This window comes from Musca autumnalis, unplaced genomic scaffold (assembly GCF_047663935.1).
Source record: "Musca autumnalis isolate F117 unplaced genomic scaffold, ASM4766393v1 scaffold_3, whole genome shotgun sequence".
Taxonomy (NCBI): Eukaryota; Metazoa; Arthropoda; class Insecta; order Diptera; family Muscidae; genus Musca; species Musca autumnalis.
In genome coordinates, this window is record NW_027411866.1 from 241,744,552 (window position 1) to 241,766,989 (window position 22,438).

At 36.4% G+C, this 22,438-nt stretch overlaps 1 protein-coding gene across 4 annotated transcripts in view; it reads left to right on the forward strand.

Annotated features, from left to right (window-relative positions):
- Positions 1–21,479, forward strand: part of SmydA-8 (SET and MYND domain containing, arthropod-specific, member 8) — a 94,518-nt gene extending 73,039 nt beyond the window's left edge. For all 4 annotated transcript variants that reach the window (XM_073977546.1, XM_073977547.1, XM_073977545.1 and 1 more), the window contains exon 2: positions 20,789–21,479. In XM_073977546.1, the coding sequence (XP_073833647.1) occupies positions 20,789–21,226 (438 nt within the window). In that variant the 3' untranslated portion in view covers positions 21,227–21,479. The remainder of the gene's footprint in view (positions 1–20,788) is intronic.
- The last annotated feature ends 959 nt before the right edge of the window (positions 21,480–22,438 follow it).

The window sequence follows — 22,438 nt, forward strand, 5'->3', positions numbered from 1 at the left end:
AGATAGGTACCTCCCGATTTTCGGTATTTTGAAGGTTGTGGCCTCAATATCCCATTGAAATAGCTGAAATTTTGTATGCAGTCTTTAATGGGGGCATAAAACAAACCAACTGAAATTTGTCGGTATATGTCCACATCTTCATATTGCTCCCATAGAACAGTACCTCCCGGTTTTCAGTATTTTGAAGGATTTAGCCTCAATATCCATATTCAGATTTATTTCAATACAGTTCGTGGCGGAGGGTATAAAATGTTCGGAAGCATGTAAGCAGGAAGCATGAGCTTACCCCCAACATATTGTAGTGTTGTAGTCAAAACCACAAGGACCTACATTTAATGAAAAATATTTGAAACAGTGCTTAAGGGAACATTTTGAACCCTTGTGACTGAGGTACCCGAAAAATTTGTACTAACCGCCGCAATAGTGGCTGAGAGGACATTTCAAAATGAGTTGCGAGAAATGTTTATAGCCTTAAATATCAAATTACAGATAATACTGTAGACAAAAGTAGTTAAACCCTCAAAATACCTGAAATCGGGAAGTACCTTTATATTGGAGTTATACTAAAACATTGGTATAACCCATCGAACTTTATATAGCCCCCCTTTGCTGCACATGCAAGATGCATTTGTGCAAAATTTTAGAGACATATCTCAATTCCTTTGGATGTCAGTTTGATTACAACAGACGGGTAGACTGACATGGCTAGATCGTCACAGGATGTTACCCCGATCCAAAATATATACCCTTTATTGGGTCGCAAAGAAAAATAGAAAATAAAACACCTTTTTCTTGTGGAAAATTGTTTGCACTTAAATCTAAATTCCTATGGTGCCTCCATCCTCCATTAGTTCTTAAGTTGTTTTTTTTTTTTTTTTTTTTGTAGCAAAATTTCTATATTAACAACACTTGCGTGCTTCGCCTGCTGCAGCCGTACGTAGACTTGCTTAACCGCCATCCATTATTAAATGGGTCCAAGTGTTTAAAGTGCCTTTGCATGACATAAAATGTTCTTTAAATCTTTTATTCATTCATGGTGAAATTAAGAACAACAACGACAAAAACAAAAACACGAATATAATGTTTTGAATAGAAAACAAAAATACATTACAAGAATGAAACATTTCCACATGTAAATGGGCGTTTGTAGCAGTATTAGTTGTTGTTATTTTAATGCAGTTTTACTTGAATACTTTTGTGATATGTTAATTATTTTGTTGTTTTGTTGTGTGGACATTGAAAAAAATAATGTTTTAATTAAAACAAAAAAAAAAAAAAAAAAAAGAAAAGAAAAACAAGAGAAACCCCAAGAACAAACAATGAACTTTTTAATGTGGTAGGTAATGCATAAATCATGATTGAGAAGCCTATGTATGAATGTGTTTTTAGAATTTTAGAGGACATAGAAATAGAGGAAAAATGAATCACTCACATACATTTCTTAACTTTTTAAAAGTGGAAAATCAATGAAGTAAGGTAACGCTCTTGGAAAACTATTTGAAGTTACTTTTACGTAAAAGAACATATCTTATGTCTAAATTTATTTTTGCAACATAGTGAACTACTCATCTAAAATAAAATTCTGAGTCCACGTTACCTTGCGCATATCTAATGTCACGTGACTATACCCTCAGCATTTATGCTAACGAGTGTATATACCACAATTTCATACTGGCAAAATGGGCCTCATCGAAATAATAGCTTTAGACCCAAAGTATGTTTGGACGAAGTCCGTTTCAGATAATTTCTAGTTGATTTAGCCATGTCCGCCAGTCTCTCTGTCTGGCTGGCTGGAGCGCACGATATCTCTCGAACGGATTAACCGATTCGGTCAAAAATTTGGCTTTCGTGCTACTTTGTCCAAATTTAGTTTAAGTTCGAATATGGATTATATGGGTCCACTCCTTCCGGTACCTCCCTCACAAATGTTCAAAAATGTTCGGAAAATTTGTGCGCACGAAAACTGTTGAAGGGAGTAACCGATTTGGTCCATACTTTGCACATCGTGAAATTTCTACCGGACTTAGATAAGGTTCCTATATGGACTCAATCGGTCCACTTCTTCAGTTACCTCCCACACAAAATTTCGGAAAAGTTCAGTTTAGGACCTGCTCTTGAATCGCTTTGATTGTTATTGTTTCAACTTGTATTCACTGTCCTCTATACGGCGGTTTAAGTTTCATCAGGGACAAGCCCATACTTCCTGAGAAAATAGCCTGAATGGTGCAAACAAAACCCGTGTGTAGTGGTTGGAGCGCAAGATAACCCTCGAACTGATCCACCGATTCGGTCCAAAATTTGGGTTTCGCAAAATAATGTCCAAACTTAGTTTAAGATCGAAGATAAGCCATATCGGTCCACTCGTTCAGGTACCCTCCCACAAAAGTTCAAAAATGTTCCGAAAAATTATGCGCACGATAACTCGTGAAGGGAGTGACGGATTTGGTTCATACTTTGCTTACTTACTTAGCTGGTCCATTACCGAACATTTGTTCCATATACCGAACTAAGAAAAGATTTCCAATTCTCTCTGTTTAGTGCTTCGTTTTCTGGAATACCGCGCCTTTTCATCTCTTTATCCACTTATTTGCGCCATCTATTCCTTGCCCTGCCAATTCTGCGTGCACCGCCAAGCGGTTCGTATTTATACGCCTTTCTAGCGGGTTCCTCTTCGCCCAATCTTATGATATGGCCTAGCCAACGAAATCGCTGCATCTCGATACGTTTAACTATATTGATGTCGTTGTATAGCAGATACAGCTCGTGGTTCATGCGTCGTCGATATTAACCGTCAACGCAGATTGGTCCGTACTCGTAGACCTTTCGAAGAATTTTTCTCTCAAACACACCAAGCACTGCCATGTCTGCTTGCGCAAGTACCCAGGCTTAGGAGCCATACATCAGCACGGGTAGTATCAGTGTTTTGTAGAGCGTTATTTTTGTTTGACGAGATGTGGCTTTGTTTTTAAACTGCTTACTTATACCAAAGTAGCATCTGTTGGCCAATATAATTCTTCTTTTTATTTCACAACTGATGTCGTTTGTTGTGTTTACGGAGGTGCCGAGGTAGAGGAAGTCTTTTACTACCTCAAAATTATAGGAACCAACTTCCATAGTTGGTCCGAACTTAATGGACGCATTGCGCGTCGACACCATCAACTTGATCATCTCACCGTTTACCGCCAGACCCACTTTAGCAGATTCGACCTCAGTAAAGGTAACGGTTAATTCTTTTACTGATCGTCCCATGATGTCTATATCATCAGCATAAGCAAGTAACATGTGGCTATTGGTGTAGATCGTGCCACTTCTTTTGATGTTTGCCTCTCGTATAACCTTTTCCAGCAGGATGTTGAAAGATCACACGAAAGGCTGTCTCCTTGTCTGGAACCTCTTTTGGTACAAAACTCTTCGGAAAGGTTCTTTTCTATTTTAACTGAAGATCTTGTGTCAGTTAGAGGCATTTTACAAAGCCGAATGAGCATTGCGGGTATTCAAACATGGCTTGGAATACCTTGCCTAGCGGGCTGTCGAAGACTGCTTTATAATCGACAAAAAGGTGGTAGCTGTCGATCTGCATCTCTTGGGTCTTCTCCAGGATTTGCCGCAGGGTAAATATCTGGTCCATGGTGGACTTGCCAGGTCTAAACCGATTGGTATGGTCCAATTATTTCGTTGATCATGGGTTTTAGTCGTTCGCACAATATCCCTGACACTATCTTGTAGGCGATAGGGAGAAGACTTATGCCCCTATAGTTAGAGCATAAAGTCTTATCTCCTTTCTTGTGGACGGGACATAGGATGCTCAGGTTCTTCCTGCCAGATGGAGCTAACTAGCTGATGCATACACCTTATCAGCGTGTCGCCTCCGGTTTTAAACAGCTCGGCTGGTAGGCCATCAGCTCATGCTGCCTTATTATTATTATTATTATTATTATTCCGGTTTATTGCTGTCTTTACCCCATCTTGGCTGGGCGGTATACATTCAATACCATCTTCTGGGATTGGATCTGTGGTATCTTCGTCGACTTCGCTACTATTGCTTACCAGCAGTTTGGAAAAATGCTCTTTCCATATCCTTAGCACACAATCTGTATCAGTTACCAGATTACCTTAGTGGTCTCTACAGGAGGATGTGCCAGTTCTAAAGCCATCAGTTTGATGTTTCACTCTTTGGTAGAACTTTCGGACTTCATTCTGTCTCCTGTACATCTCGATTTGTTTACACTCCCCATCTCTCTCTTATTCCTGCGGAAAAGACGTTTCTCCTCTCTCCTTTTCTCTTGATACCTCTATCGTGCGCTACGCGTTACTACTGATTGTAAAGTAGCCCTCTATGCCGCATTTATCTCTTCCGTAGCAGCACGACACTCCTGGTCATACCATGGATTCCTTGGTGGAGGTCTCTGGAATCCAAGTATGGATTTTGCGGCTACTTGCATGGAGTGGGCAATGCTTTGCCATTGCGCTGATATGTTATCGGGATGAATAGTGCTTTGATTAAGCAATTGGGCCAGTTGAGTGGAATATGCTGTGGCTATATGTTGTGTTTACAGCTTGCCGATGTCCAACTTCCGCTTTGTGTCTTTTCGCAATTTGTTTGCTACATTTAGTCTGGTACGTACCTTCGCTCCAACAAGGTAGTGGTCCGAGACTAGGTTTGCACCTCGAACCGATCGTACATCCAACACGCTCGATGAATGTCTTCCATCTATCACAACATGACCAATTTGATTTCTTGTTTTCTGATCTGGAGACAGCCAGGTGCCCTTATGAATATCGAGATTTTTAAATCTGGTACTATTAACTTCCATGTTTCTTGCAGCTGCAAAGTCTATCAACCTCATACCATTGTCAGATGTTTCACTGTGGAGACTGAATTTCCCGAATTGGGCCAAAGATATTCTTCTTTCCAATTTTGGCAATAAAATCGCCTAGTATAATTTTAATGTCATGGGCAGGGCAAACGGTCATAAGTTTTTTCTAAGCGCTCGTAAAATATATCTTTGGTCTGTTCGTCCTTGTCTTCAGTGGGAGCATGAGCGCAAATAAAGCTGATGTTGAAGAATTTAGCTTTTAATCGAATTACAGCGAGTCTTTCATTCACTGTGGTGAAGCTGGAGACCAGATGTTTTAACCTCCGACCAACTACAAATCCGCAACCAAACTCATGCTTTGTATCATGGCAGCTATAATAAAGTGCGTCACCTTTAGGTGCTGTTGTGACGCCTTTCCCGTTAAATTGTATTTCCTGTAGGGCAGTAATGTCGTCCTTATACTTTTCAAGTACATCTGCCAATGCGTAAACTGCACCTTATCTATAAAGATTGCGAACATTCCAGGTGCAGATTTGCAAATCATGGTCCTTAAAACGTTTGCGGAGTTCGTCAACTTTAGAGGGGTTTGTTTCTCTTTTCTTTCGTTTTTTCATAGAAGGCTGTTTTTTCTAGGGGAGGGTTACTAACCCGACCCCCAAACCCAAGTTTTTAACGTTGTTATGGGTGAACGCGCGGCACGTTTTAGCTCACTACCTTGAACGGGTGTTAAAGGCAGTTCCCTAGGTGACACCACGGGGAGGTCAGTGTCCACTTGAGGTGAAAGAGCGACGAAGATAAATCCTGGGCTTTGCCATGTTAAAGCCGGTCAGGACCGTTCCTTGGTATCTTCCATCCCCTACGTCACCCACTTATTTAGTTACTTGTTAATACTTATTTAGTTATTATAACTATCCATGTTAATACGTTAAAACAGCTCACAATACAATGTTACGAGCATAGGTATATTTAAAGTCCAGGAAACAACTTTCAAGTGTACTTTAAGTTGACACTTCTTTGTGCAAAATATTGCCACTGTTCACTTTTTTAAGTTAGATTTATTCTTTTTATTATTTTCTATCTTTATTTTTTCAAGGTTTTTCTATTTTATATTTCGCATTTCTCTCTTCGTTGATTGACCCCATTTAATTGATCACCACTGTATATCTATTTTTTGAATTGTTCCCAAAACTTATGCTTCTGTCGGTATGCCAAAAAATATTCAAAATATTTAAAGCGATTTATAATGTGACGCGGTCTTTTAGAATTTTTTTTTTGCACTAGACTGGACATTTTCAAATTGATTTTTTTCGAATCAAATCAAACAATAATATGTTATGACGTCGATAACTAGACAACAGTATATTTGTATATCTGCAAATGCGTACACACTGTTTTTATATACATATGTATGTAAATAGACAAATAAATATTTACTTAGATATGGAAACGTCATATTATGAATGAACTATAATAAATTGAGTAAAATTAATTAGGAACCCAGACAAAAATAAACTGTCTCTTGAGTTTCTCAGCATATGAATGTGAATAGAAAACAAACAACAAAATGTATCTGTCAGTTATATGGGAAATGTTGCCAATTCTTTCATTTCCAAAAAAAAATATTGTATCTTTTTGCGCTAAATCAACGATTTTTGGTACATACGTAGGTTAAGAAAACATTCCCCAGTACAAATCCGCTCGCGAGCAAATTTTTGGTAGTTGCGGACAAAAGTTATCGCGGTTTTTCTTCTGCCTTTAAGAAAAAATTATTATAAAAACGCTAATTATTTTATTTTAACAAGCAATGAGTAGATTTCATAATATTTGTAAAATGTTACTCAGTATTCACGGAATTTACAAAAAATTACAAAATTTTAAATGTAATCCGACTTTTTTCAAAATAAAGGTCCATTTACCAGTCAAAAATTACAAAAAATAGTTTTAAATAAAAACCAGTAAGGAAAGGATCAAAGTCGGGCTGGGCCGACTATATGATACCCTACACCACTGTGAATATGTAAAATATAAATCGGATCTATATCCAGATCTTAACCGATTTCAATATAATTTGGCACATTTATTTTCAGACCGAATTCAGTCACACACTCCAAATATCATTGAAATCGGACTTATATAGAATGTTTGGTGCAGCAAATACGCGAAATCGGCCGAGAATATATATGGGAGCTATATTCAAATCTGAACCGATTCTCACCAATAGCGTTCTTCCGACGGCTAAAAAAACGATATTCCCCAATTCTCAGCAAAATCGGACAACAAACGCGACCTGTACGTTGCGAACGGACGGACGGACATGCATAAATCGACTCAGAAAGTGATTCTATGTATATCCCTAGAAGGAACTATGGGTCTATCTCGCTTCCTTTTGTATGTTACATACAAATGCACTAACACATAATACCACTTATCACATAGTGGTGTAGGGTATAAAAAGTATATAAAAACTGCAGAGTGCCTAAAATCTAGCGGTACTTTCATATGGAAGCTATATCAAAACGTGGACATAGGTATGTCCATAATTCTTGGTGGAGAAGTTTTTTAATAACCCAAAACAAACATTAAAGTAAATTTTTTGAACTCATTAAACTCCAAATGGCAAATTGGAGCCATATTTGGGGAAAATCGTTAAAATACCTAAAATCGGGAGGTACCGTTATATGGGGGCTACAAAAAACATGGACCTATCTTAACAATTTTAAGTGGCGAAATTTCGTGGCCACTGGGAACCACATATGTAAAATTTCAGTTAGTTCAAACAAAAAATGTGGCTAAGATCCCTAAAATACCTTAAATCGGGAGGTATCGTTATATGGGGACTATACCGAACCGTGGACCTATCTTGACAATTTTTAGTGGAGCAATTTCGCGGCCATTAAGAATCTCAAATGTAAAATTTCAGCTAGTTTTGGCAAAAAATGTGGCTAAGATCCATAAAATACCTTAAATCGGGAGGTCTCGTTATATGGGGACTATACCGAACCGTGGACCTATCTTGGCAATTTTTAGTGGAGCAATTTCGCGGCCATTGAGAACCTCAAATGTAAAATTTCAGCTGATTTGGGCAACAAATGCGGCTAAGATCGTTAAAATACCTTAAATCGGGACTGACGGACATGCATAAATCGACTCAGAAAGTGATTCTATGTATATCCCCAGAAGGAACTATGGGTCTATCTCGCTTCCTTTTGTATGTAACATACAAATGCACACATAACACCCCTTACCACATAGTGGTGTAGGGTATAAACATCATGGGGAATCAAATGAGACCAAAATGGTAATGATCGGTATAATAGTTTGGATGTTATAGCCAAAATAATATTAATATAATAATAATAAATATTTGGGTAACAAAAAAATTTAATTAATTCTCTTTCGAGTTGAGCTTATTAGACCTATTATATACATTGAAAAATTAGGAGTCTACCGAAGTCCAACGCATTCAACCATTACGCTACGTTTCACGGGTGGTTAAGCCGATCTTCAGGCGTATTGAATGTTAATTTTGTGGCAGACGAAGGCAAAGCTTGGGAACTAGTATATATATCGCACTTCATTATACCCTACACCACTATGTGGGGAGGGTATTATAAGTTGGTTTTGGCCAAAAAGTTTGTAACGCATCGAAATAATGGTCGTAGACCCATACTTATATATACCAAAATGAATGTCTCGACGAGCTGAGTCGATCTGGCTATGTGTGTCCTTCCGTCAGTCCGTCCGTCCGTCTGTCCGTCTGTCCATCTAAACCTTGTAATCACGCTACAGGTCGCAATTTTGATCGGATCGTCACGAAATCTTGGATGGTGATGGGGGTCCCGGAGAAGAAGAAGCCTATTGATTTTGGTGATGGTCGGATAATATTGAATGGTCGGAATGGGCAAAAAATTATGTGGATAAAAAGACAACGTTTTTTTCCAAAGCGAATATCTCAGCTTCAATATGGGGTATACCAAAAGCAGAACCTGGCCATGAAAGTAGAAAATATCGCCTTTCTAATGATGTAAAGTGGGTTCTCGTAGGTGATCAAACAACGAATATATCGCAATAGTCGCAAATAAAACCAATCTTTTCATTTTTGCGATTTTAATAATAATGACGAATATCAAAGCTTTGGTTCGGGACCTTTCAAAAGCAAAGTCTGACAATGAAAGTAAAAAATCCCATCATAACAATGATGTAAAGCAGGTTGGCGTAGGTATCCAAATAACGGAGATATCGCAATAGTCGGTAATACATCCCATTTTTCCACTTTTTTGGAAATCACGCTACAGGTTTCAATTTTGATAGAACACAACTTTTCATTTTTGCGATTTTAATAATAATGACGAATATCAAAGCTTTGGTTCGGGACCTTCCAAAAGCAAAGTCTGACAATGAAAGTAAAAAATCCCATCATTACAGTGATGTAAAGCAGGTTGGCGTAGGTATTCAAATAACGGAGATATCGCAATAGTCTCTAATACATCCCATTTTTCCACTTTTTTGGAAATCACGCCACAGGTCGCAATTTTAACTGGATCGTCGCCAAATTTTGGGTGTTATTGGGGGTCCCACAGAGGAAAAAACCTTTTGATTTTTGATAATGGTCGGATATTATTCAGGGGTCGGAATGTGACAAAAAAAACTTATTTGGAGAAAAGGCCAACGTTTTATTTCCAAAAAAATGAATATCTCCCTTCTGTAGGAGGTATATCGAAAGCAAAACCTGGCAAGGAAAGTAGAAAATATCACCTTTACAACGATGTGAAGTAGGTTGTCATAGGTGGTCAAACAACAGAGATATCGCAATAGTCGGTAATGCATCCCTTTTACCATTTTTGTGCAATCACACTACGAAATTTTGATCGGATCCTCACGAAATTTTGGGGGTTGATGGGGGTCTAACAGAGAACGAAGCCTATTGATGATTGGCATACATCCCACTTTTCCATTTTTTATTTGGGTTGTACCGTCGCACATACGGGTAATATAGGCCAAAAGTTGATCAAAACTCAACATATAAAAATCGCGTTTTTAAAAACAAACTATTGGTAAACAGCCACCTGATTCTTTTCCCCATTCGCTATGACTAACCGCAACTATCTGCGGTTAACCAATCCAAAGCAGCAGCCGATTGAACTCAGCTATAATGAAAGCAAAAAAGTACATGTTCAAATATTATAAAATGAAGTGAACATTGAAATAAAAATATTTTCGCGCAAATTTATAATTTTCAAGGTTTTTAGTTTTTGTATATTCTCCGTACAAGATAAGCTTATAAAAGTTCCAAATTGTTTTTGCAGCTTCACTCTTTAAAAATGGTGGTACGTCTCTTCCTTCATGCATATTTTTTATGATAATTTTTAAGATAACTCAAATTTCAAAAGTGAAAAAGTGTATGATGCGAACTTTTGCGGACCATAATTACTTTTGGTGATTTATGCACTGAAGTCTCCAACATTAGATCCAATCATAATATATTGGGCATATTTGCGCCATTCTGAAAAAATCTCATTTTTATCAACTAAAACCATTGAAATATTTAAATATGGAAGTATTTAAAAAAAGCATTTACAAAATAGAAATATATTTTGGTTCCAGCGTTCGCCAAATCTACTTATTTTATTTGTACTCATGTGTATTAGAGCTCATAAAAATCGACAAAGATAATTGTTTTTGCATCTTCACTATTAGTTTATTGTGATACATCCCGTCATTCATAGATATCTTTTATGATAACTCAAATTTCAATGGTGAAATACTACATGATGCGAACGTTTGCGGACCATAGTTACTTTTGATGTTTTATGCAAGATTCTGCAGATTATGCTGATTCAAAGATAATACGCTACGCATAGTTACGCCAATCTGAAATAATCATATATTTCTCCACTGCAATCATGAAAACCTATAAATTTGTTTCTGCAGTTAAATTGGAATAATTTATGTAAAACAATTTAAAAAAAATTAACAAAATATTTTGGCAACGTTTGCCAACACTAATTTTTGATATGTCTTTTAGCCGGGGCTCTAATTTATCAGACTAAATCAAAACTTTTGATAAATGTTTGCGCCATTCGGGAAAATCACTGGTTTTTCTGAAGTAAAATTTAAATAATTTATGTAAAACAATTTTAAAAAAATTACAAAAATATTTTGGCAACGTTTGCCAACACTAATTTTTGATCTGTCTTATAGCCGGGGCTCTTAATTATCAGACTAAATCAAAACTTTTGATAAATGTTTGCGCCATTCGGAAAAATCACTGGGTTTCTGAAGTAAAATTGGAATAATTTATGTAAAACAATTTAAAAAAAATTAACAATATATTTTGGCAACATTTGCCAACACTAATTTTTGATCTGTCTTATAGCCGGGGCTCTTATTGATCAGATCAAATCAAAACTTTTGATAAATGTTTGCGCCATTCGTAAAAATCACTGGTTTTTCTGAAGTAAATTTGGAATAATTTATGTAAAACAATTAAAAAAAATTAACAAAATATTTTGGCAACGTTTGCCAACACTAATTTTTGATATGTTTTTTAGCCGGGGCTCTAATTTATCAGACTAAATCAAAACTTTTGATAGATGTTTGCGCCATTCGGAAATATCACGTGTTTTTCTGAAGTAAAATTTAAAAAATGTATGTAAAACAATTTTAAAAAAATTAAAAAAAATATTTTGGCAACGTTTGCCAACACTTATTTTTGGTCTGTCTTATAACTGGGACTCTTATTTATCAGAACATATCATAACTTTTGATATAAGTTTGCGCCATTCCCAAAAATCACGTTTTTTCTGATGTAAAATTGGAATAATTTATGCAGCACAGTTCTAAACAAATTTAAAAATATTTTGGCAACGTTTGCCAACACTAATTTTTGGCCTGTCTTATAACCGGGGTGCCACCGTGGTGCAATGGTCGTGGGTTCGATTCCCCGGCCAGGCAACATCAAACATTTTCAACGGTGGCAAAATACCCCTCAGTAATGTTGGCGACATTTCCTGAGTATTTCAGCCATGTAAAACTTCTCTATAAAGTGGTGTCGTAAGACACGCCGTTCGGACTCGGCGATAAACAGTAGGTCCCATATCATTGAGCTAATATGTATCGGGGTGCACTCATTGATATGAGAGAAGTCTCCCCTGTCCCGTCTGGGATGTTTGTGGAACAATTATTATAACCGGGGCTCTTATTTATCAGAATGTATAATAACTTTTGATATAAGTTTGCGCCATTCCGAAAAATCACTGTTTTTTCTCATATAAAAATGGAATAACTGAAGTAGAAATAAAAAATCGAATGGATACATATAAGACTATATAAATCGGAAACGATTTGAACCAAAATTGACACACTGTACTCTAGGCTAGTTCTGGATGCATGTATCAGTTTTCAGCTTCATCGGACCTATATTGCGTTGTTAGTGCATTATTTACCTCATATCGGATGCTAATACATATGGGAGATAGATCCAAATCTGGACCGATTTTCATTATTTTCTACAAAAATAGTCCTTGGACCAAAGATATCATTTGTGCAAAATATTATATCAATCGGATTATAAATGAGGTTTTTAGGAGTTTTAATTAACTTTTAACATACATTACTCCTATGTGCGTCGATGCCCTTAAATGCGTTTCAAAAAAATTGACCTGTGTTAATGAAGACATTCAGAGCAAAGGCGCTAAGCTATCATAATTTTAATATTTTGAATTTTATTAGTCAAAAGGTTATGCCCCTGTTCATAAGTTCATACAAAAGGTTGTAATTTTGGAAATGTATACACATGTGTACGAAAAGTACGTAATGGTACTAAATTTGGTACGTCTTGAATTTGGATGAACGGATAGAGCTGGAATCCTGAAATTTTGAATTAAGATTACTGTTGAAGTGTAGGATTGAGATATAGAGGTAGCTTAGGGGATTTGAACGTATGTGTAAGAAAACAAATAAATAATACTACATTTGATACAATTTGGATTTGGGCGAATGGTTAGAGCAGGAATTCTGAAATTTGGAATTGAGATTACAGTTGGAGTGTGGGATTGATATAGTTTGGAAAATTTGTACTTATGGGTGCTACAAGTACCAAATGATACTAAATTTGGTACAATTTGGATTTGGGTGAACGGATAGAGCTGGAATCCTTAGATTTGGAATTAAGATTACTGTTGGAGTGTAGGTTTGAGATATAGAGGTAGTTTTGAAAATTCGCATATATGGGTACGAAAAGTACTAAACAAATTTGGAACAATTTGGATTTTGGTGAATGAATAGAGTTGTAATCCTAAGATTTGGAATTAAGATTACTGTTGGAGTGTAGGTTTAGAAATGAAGGTAGTTTTGAAAATTCGTTCATATAGGTACGAAGAGTAGGAAATTGTACCAAATTTGATCAATTTGGATTTAGGTGATCGGAGAGAGCTGGAATTTTGAATTTCGGAATTAAGAGTTCTGTTGATACGAAAAGTATAAAATGGTACTAAATTTGGTACAATTTGGATTTGGGTGAACGTATGGAGCTGAAATCCTCTGATTTGGATTGATGGGGAGGCGGGAATTTTGAAATTTCTAATTAAGATTACTGTTGGAATTTACGATTAAGATAGTTTTGGAAATTCGTACTTATGGGCACGAAATTACCAAAGGTACCAAATTTAGTAAAATTTTGAAGAATGGATGAAGCTAAAATCCTGAAATTAGGAACCCAGCAAAATTTGAAGGAAGTGGTTCTGTGCGATGACGTGATTGCATGTCATCTTTTGCATTGGTTCAAACGAAGTCGTGAAAGATACGATTTTTTCATCAGCATTTGAACCCATTCCATCGATACAATAAATATGATGTCTGTGTTTTTTTATTTATACTCCTTTATATTTTCTTTTATTTATCTAAATGTGTTTAAAGCTATCTTCTTTATTTGCAAATTCGTTTTCCGAATATTAGCGACCAATACAATTTAGTTACATTTCAAAATTGTACATAATTTGATTGCATAAATTATTTATTAAATCCGCAAATTCTTCTCTGTGTCTCGCCATGCTGAATAAGTTTGTCTCATCTCGAATACCAGTCCATTCTTTGATGTTATCAAGCCATGTTAATTCCTTCCTTCCTCTAATCGGGTTTCCTTCAATTTTTATGCGGGTTATGTTTTGTAATAATTTATATTTTTGGTTCCTCATGATATGTCCCAAATACGCAGTTTTTCTCCTTTTTATGTTTGATATTAGCTCTCTTTCGCAATGCATTTTCCTCAATACTTCAGCATTTGAAACATGGGCAGTCCAAGGAATTTTAAGTATCCGCCTATATATCCATATTTGAAAAGCTTCTAGCTTTTTAATGTCAGTAGATTTTACGGTCCATACTTCCATTGCGTACAGTAGGACTCACCAGACATATGCTTTAATAAATCGAGTTTTCGTGTCAAGATTAACGTCATGGCTGGTAAAAACTCTCTTGTACTTCAAAAATGCATCCCTCGCCAATTCTATTCGGCATCTTATTTCCTTCGACGAGTCCCATTGCTCGGTAATTGTGGCTCCGAGATATTTAAAACTCTTAACTCTCTCTACGTTTAAATTATGAATTTTTAATACTGAGTTATTATGTCCTTGCTTTTTGCTTATAACCATAAACTTGGTTTTCTGGATATTAATGTTTAGGCCATACTTTTCACTACAAGTTGCGAGGGTAGCCACAAGTTTCTGAAGTTGAGATATGCTATGTGCCATTAAGGTTGTGTCATCAGCATATCTAATGTTGTTTAAAATCGAACCGCTTATATTTATACCATATCGAAGTCTGTTGACCGATTCTTGAAATATTTGTTCGGAGTAAATATTGAAAAGCAAGGGAGACAGTATACATCCCTGTCTGACTCCTTTGGATATAGGTACACATTCTGTCATTTCTCCGTTCACCTCGATTTGAGCAATCTGATGCCAGTAAAGGCTCTTTATACATTGAATTTCTTTCTGCTGTATGTTTAAAGTTTTCAGAATATCTATCAGTTTATCGTGTCGGACGTTTCTACATTTCTGTATCAAAGTTTGTATGGAGAACAGAGCCTCTCTGGTTCCCATACCTTCTTTGAAGCCGAACTGGGACGTTCCCATTACATTTTCGCAATTTGGATATGTTCTTGAATGAATAATTCTAAGGAATATTTTTAATGCGTGGCTCATAAGACTAATTAGTCTGAATTCATGGCAATATTTGGTGTGAGATTTTTTGGGGATGGTAATAAAAGTTGATTTTAGCCATTCCTGTGGATATTGACCTGTATCATATATCTTGTTAAATAATTCTGTTAAGAGATCTATATTGTCATTATTAATCAATTTCAAGATTTCAGAGGGAATCTCATCTGGGCCACACGCTTTCTTATCTTTTAGCGACTTTATTGCTGCTTCCACCTCTCTTATATTTATTGCTGTTCCTGTTAGTGGTTGTTGGTTGTGCTGTTCAAAGATTGATCTGTTGTCGTCGGTAAAAACATCTTTTATGTAGTCTCGCCATAGAATTTTCCTTTCATTGATATCGAATACGGGATTATTGTTTTTATTATATATTACATTCGCTGGCGTTTTTCGGTATGCTCCGGCAGTTTCTTTTAATTTTCGATGGAGGTTGAAATCGTCGTGAAGTTTTTGTAATCTTTCAATCTCCAGACATTGGCTTTTTAAATATTCATTTTTTGCAACGCGTATAGATGTTTGAATCTCTCTATTCAGCTCCCAATATAGTTCATAATTATTATTTTTAGATTTTCGTCTCTGATCCATCAAATTTAATATATCTTGTGTCATCCATTCCTTGTTTTTGGATCGTTTATAATATCCTAGAGCGTCTTCTGCTATGAGCTTGAGTTTATTTTTGACATCGTTCCATATGTCTTCAACGGTTTCGCTATTGATTGCGTTTATTTCCTGGTTTATCCGGTCTTTTAGGCTTGTTTTCAGAGAGATATCGTTAAGTTTTGCCACGTCGAGCTTTCGTCGAGATTTTCTTTTCTTCGTTACAGCAATCTTTGTTCGCAACTTCATCATCAGAAGATTGTGGTCTGATGGAACGTCTGCTCCCGGGTAGGTCGAGGTTTTTAAAACAGATGACCCATACCTAGAGTTGATTAAAATAAAATCTATTTGATTACGTACAATGTGATCTCTTCTATTTTGGGGTGATTTCCAAGTGTACAGCATTCTTGGGGGGAGACAGAACATTGTATTAGCTATGTTCATTTTGTGTTCTTGACAGAACTGAACTAGCCTATCGCCTCTTTCGTTCCTTTCACCTAGTCCGTATAATCCTGTAATTCCAGGAACTCTTTCCCTCCCTACTTTAGCATTAAAATCGCCTTGAATTATAGTTATTTCCTTTATATTTTCTTTTATTTATCTAAATATGTTTAAAGCTATATAAGGTTTATTATTTACAATAAGCTTGATGTTGTCGGAGACTCAAAATCACGACCAAAGTTGTTAAAACTCTCGTCGTAATGTTGTCTTATATTTCCTGTATATCATAAAAGTACGACTTCAAAACAATTGGTGTTGTACCTAGCTCGAAACGTCGTCCAGACACTGCAATAAAAAATCATCGAGCTAAATTTAGAATCGGACTGCACTCTTTGGTATTATAAAAATTCCTTGTCTGTTCGAAATCTGACAAAAATTCCGAAAAGGAAAAGAAACAAGAAGAAAATGAAAGAAACTTAAAAACAAATTATTAACGCATAAATGATATTTTCCTGAAAAAGTCCATTTCCTTTCGTTATATTTGATTCTCTAGAGATTTCTAAAAAGCAAGTCGATTTGTAGATCCCTACGTAGCAATATCAGTTCTCCCCGAAATGAAAGAGTATACATTTCCAATTTTTTTATACAATTGAAAGTAATTCACGAACAAGAATGCTTCTTAAACTGAAATAGAGTTCAAATATAAAACGTTTTATTTATATGCATTTTTAAAATATGTGTAAATCGCGTATTTATCAAAATTATTTTGTCCGCATGTGATTTTCATGTACAATAAGACCATATCTTTTAATTTGTATATATTTTTCGAAATATAATTTGTACGCTAATATCACCCATATACACTTTCATACAGACAAAAATGCGCCTCATCGAAATAATGGTTTTAGGCCCCAAGTATGATTGGACGAAATTCGTTTCAGACAATTTGGAGTCGGTTTAGAAAGGTTCGTCTGTCTGTCTTGCTGGAACTGTCGAACTGATTTGGTTCAAAATTTGGCCTTTGTGAGATGAGCTATATCGGTCCACTCCTTCAGGAACTTCCCCTCAAAAGTTTAAAAAATGTTCGAAAAATTGTGAGCACGACGATAACCCTTGAAGGGAGTAACCGATTCGGTCCATATTTTGCACACCGTGAAATTTTTACAAGGCATAGATGAGGTTCCAACATGGACTCTATCACACTCGACCCGCTCTGATTTTTGTTGTAACAACTTGTATTCCATTACGACGGTACTAGTTTTACCACGGGCAACTCCATACTTCCGGAGAAAATACCCCGAAAGTTGTAACCCCTATGACACTATGTGTAGTGGTTGGAGCGCACGATAAGTCTCGAAAGGATCTGGTTATTCGGTCTAAAATTTGGTTTTCGTAATATTTTGTCCACAATTAGTTTAAGTTGGAAGATAAGTCATATCAGTCCAATTCTTCAGGTACCCCCCACATGCAATTTCGGAGAAGTGCAGTTTAAGTCCTGCTCTCGAACCGCTATAATTCTTTTTGCTAAAACTTGTATTTGCTGTTCCCATTTCGAAGGTTCAAGTTTTTACAGGGACAAGTCCATATTTCCTGTGAAAGTGGGCCGAAAGCTGCAAAAGCCCTACGGCACCATGTGTAGTGGTTGGAACCCACGATAACTCTCGAACAGATCAGCCGATTCAATCCAAAATTTGGCCTTCGTAATAGTTTGCCTGAGATTAACTTAAAATAAACGCGATTTGAACAGAAATCTGTATTAAACTTATACAGAATGGTTTGATATTGAAAATTATATTCAATTTCAATAAAAATAGGTTATTTAATAACGATTTGTCATAGTGAGCGACTGAAGAGACAATTGTAACAAAACACTTGTATGCAAAAGTGTAATGCGTTTCTTAATATTTTTTCATGCTTTACGCGGCTATGTGGTGGTATTTTTGATATTTGCAAAAAGTTATAACCCTAATGTACATAAGTGCATTTTACAGTCTGTTCGAATATCCTTTGAAAAAAATTTTTCTGAGGCTACTCCTTGTGTTCCATTTAAGAGCGATATTAGGTTTTTCCTGATGTAGTGGTCCAAAAGCTCTAAATTAAACGGTGACCAACTGAAACGACTGAAGAGCAGGATGTCTATCGAATGGAATGTCTCCCAAAATAAGATCCACTTCCAAACATTCCGTAAGGGGTGACCTCAGTTGTTAACCCCAATAAAAGTCATTTTTCATGATATTTGTCCAATTTTGACCAAATTTGAAATATAGACGGATTTTATTTAGAAACAAGTAAAAAGGTATCAGTCGGCTTTGCCGACAGCACTATACCCTCAGTCTATGTGAATTGAAACTTTCATATACGGATAGATCTAACGTATTTAGAGTGTTTTCAGAATTTGGTGGCCCTTTTTGGACGTTTGAACTTACCGACAAAAACATCAAAAGTGTTGCGAAGGAGGTACTTAAATGAATGGACCGACATGGTTCATTATGGAAGCGGATCTAATTTCAGTCATTTCAGTTGGTCATCGTATAACTTTTGGACCAGTATGCCAGAAAGCATGGACTCGTCCATGGAAAACATAATATCGCTGTAAACAAGACCACAACGCACAGCATCGGTATACATTTTCGCAGGATCTTCGGGCAGACCCTAAACTGCTCTTAAACACAAATGTTGAACTTTTGTGGCAGAGGTACCCTAAGGAGAGGGACGATATGTGCCATTTTAGAAGTTATATTAAATTTGGACAAAATATTAGGAGATCCAAAGTTTGGTCCAAATTGGTTGACCCGGAAGTACCAGAAGTTGTGGAACGGTATTGCCCATCTTCGAACTGAAACTAAGTTTAGACAAAATATTCTTCTTTTCCGCTTAACTCCTTGAGGAGCTTAGGGCCTCGAGAGGTTTCTGAAACACTGTCTGAACATGAAGTGCTCCCTCCGAGACACGTGGAGCTTGCCGCAATTGCGGGAGGATTTGGCATATGCCTGTGACCTCCTGGGAGAATTAAATTTCTTTCGGTTCTTTCTTTCATGTTTTTTGTGACAAAATTCGTCAGGATTTCTTCTTTGCTTGTGAGCACAAGGAAGATCTTAGAGAGCCTGGCACTCAAATACGTCTAAGGACGAGCGTAAACTGTAGACCCTATTCCCCAAGTAGTTTGAGTGGGCTCTTACAGATATTTTTGCATTGATGCAGGTATTTCTTCCGTGCAACGGGTTATACCGCCCGGTCGCCAGTGCCTCGTTTTCGTAAACAGAGGACACCAAGTCGCAAGTAGATAGTGAGTGAGGTTGACGTTTGAAAAAGATTGGCTGTGTGAACAAATATAATTATTCGTATTCGCATCACTCTTCCGATTATTCTCCAAGACAAAATATGAAGAATCCCAAATTTTGGACAAAATCCGTTGATCAGTTCGAGGGTTTCTGCTCTTCAGCCACTACCTACGGTCCCATAGGGGGTTTTACAACTTTCGGGCTGTATGGACTTGCCCCTGAGAAACTTTCACCGTCGTAATTGATTGAAAGTTGCGTCAACAAAAATCGAAGCACTTTGATTTTTGAGAGAAGGTCTTAAAGTGAACTTATACGAAATTTTGTGTGGGAGGTACTCGAACCTGATCTATATCTGGTGGATATATTAGGATGTGTAAAGTATGGACCAAATCGGTCACACCCTTCAAGTATTATCGTGAGCACAATTTTTCCGAACATTTTGGAACTTTTGTGGGGGTGGTACCTGAAGGAGTGGACCGCTATGGCTTATCTTTTAACTTGAACTAAGTTTGGGGAAAATATTACGAAGGTCAAATTTTGGTGTCAAAATTTTTATTTTGCACCTTTCAGGCTATTTTCTCAGGATGAAGGGCAGTGAGTGCAAGCTGTTGCAACAAAAATCAAAGCGATCCGAGAGCAGGTACCGGAAGCAGTGGACCGATATAACCTATCTTCGAATTAAAACTAAGTTTGGACAAAATATTACTAAAGCCAAATTTTGGACCGAATCGGTTGATCCGTTCGAGAGTTATCGTGTGCTCCAGCCAGACACACAGAAGGGCTGACGTAACTAAATTTACTCCAAATTGTCTGAAACGGATTTCGTCCAAAAATACTTTGGGTCTAAAACCATTATTTCGATGAGGCACATTTTGCCCGTATGAAAGTGTATATAAATGCTGAGGATATAAAAACACCTACATTTCGACGGATTTCGTGTATTTGATCCACCAAACACGTCAAATCTATACACTTTTGATGAAATTTCGAATAATGTGACGGAATTAGGGCTAGAGATAATATAACGAAATTCAATTTACATAGGTTCGGAGTTATATATAGCTCCCATATAAACTTTTGCCCTATTTCATGTTACTGATGCGCCAAACACGCTATGTATGTAAATTTATACTATAAAATTTGGACAGATATCGGTCTAAAGCAATACTAGTTAAAATTATTACGATATTAATCCGTCCATTTCATGTGTATATATGTACATCTTCCTTCGATGAATAAGCCATGATATTATGACGGTGGAGCTAAGTACTTTCGTTACCGTAACTATCTGAATATTCCATGTTTTATACACATTTACTGTGGTGAAGGGTATCATATAGTCAGCTCCGCCAGACAATGATATTTTCCTTACTGATTTTATTGTAACCTTTAAAAAGCACTGTCTAATAAAAATTCCTTTTCTTTCTTTTTTTTTTAGGAAAATGGAACATATCTCTCGGCACTCTTCTGCCGTGAACAAGGCTGTAAAGGAATTGTGATACCGGTACAAACTAAAACTCTACAACCTGACTGGCGTTGTCTGACCTGTGAAACAGTATTTCCCCATTCGAAGATGGCTCGCTATCAGGACTTTGCTCTGAATACCATTAACAATCGCATTAATGCCTGTAGCATTACCGATATGATAACATTTATCAATGAAATGTGTCCACGCTTTTGTCCGCCATGCAATTATGTGCTGGTCGAGGCTAAACTTAACGTTATCTGGAGAATGTCTCGTCCAACAACTGAAGAATTTACTGAAGAACAATTGAAATGTAAAGATCGTTATAGAGCTGAACTGTTGGAGCTATTGGAGAAATTAGGAGCTGGAGAATGTACCCTCAAGAAATTGATAACTGAAGAAAATCTTTGAGATACAAATGATGAGAAAGTGAACGAAAGCAAAGGAAGCTAGTCAAGGGAATATTTAGTTGTATTTACTAAATAGTATTTTTTAGTTTTTGTTTTTCTTTTTTATTTTAATTAGTTAGACAACAAAGTGATTACAAACTAATTGCGATTTATAAAATGAAATGAACTTATGATTGTACGTACGTACATATATACATTTGTATATATGTTTTATTAAAGAATGAAATAAATGAATAAATTAACAGAATAATAAACATCAACAGAGAGACACACATACTTACATACACTTGGTTCTTGTTTTGCCTAAAAGACAAATTAGAATGTGTTTAGACATTACACCATATTCAGACATTTTAATTGACATTTCTAGACAGCTGTCATTTTTCCTATGTGTAATTTTAACGATTTTTTGTGCGATTTTAAACTGAAATCTGCAACAGGCATCCATGTATATATGTAAGTATGTTGTTGTTGTCGTTGTTTTTTGTAATAAGATTAAGCCAAATATAAATATCATAATCATCATCCTCGGCGTCTATGAAGTGTGTGTGTGTGTCGGACGGCAGTGCGCCAGCTACTCAGCGGTACAAATTATTTTAATTATGTGTTTTTTTTTCTTTGGTTATTTTTGGTCATTTTAAAACAAAATGAACTCAGGGTGAAATTGTGCATAATTTTAACATGACGAAGCTACTTTTCTTTTGAAATTTCATTCATACATGCTGACAGAAATAGAGTACGTCCGACAAAGGGGACCTATGCAAATAATGCATAGACTAAAAATGTATGTACTTGCAAGTGGTTCCATACATCACTTTGATTGAGCCAACCAACAAACCAAACAACCCACCACCAACAAGCCATAGAGATGAGGTGTCGCTGATTTTGTTAAATATTTTCCTAATAATTATCGTCATAAGTGGACATTTCAAATTTCAAATGCATTTGTTTATTCTTGTTTGGTTTATTTTTTATTTCTTTTTGTTTTGAACATTGTATGCAAAACAACGCTGTGGTCGATGGGCCAATAATTGGATTATAAACAATTATTTATAGTATAATTTAATTTGTGTCAGAAGAAATGGTTGGGCCCTAACGGGCAATGCATGAATCGAAGGAACGATGATAGATACCAATAAAGGGTTCTGAATTTTATAATGACGCTTCTTTCAGCTCTCAACGTGGTGTCACCTGTCAAAGTACCATTAATGCC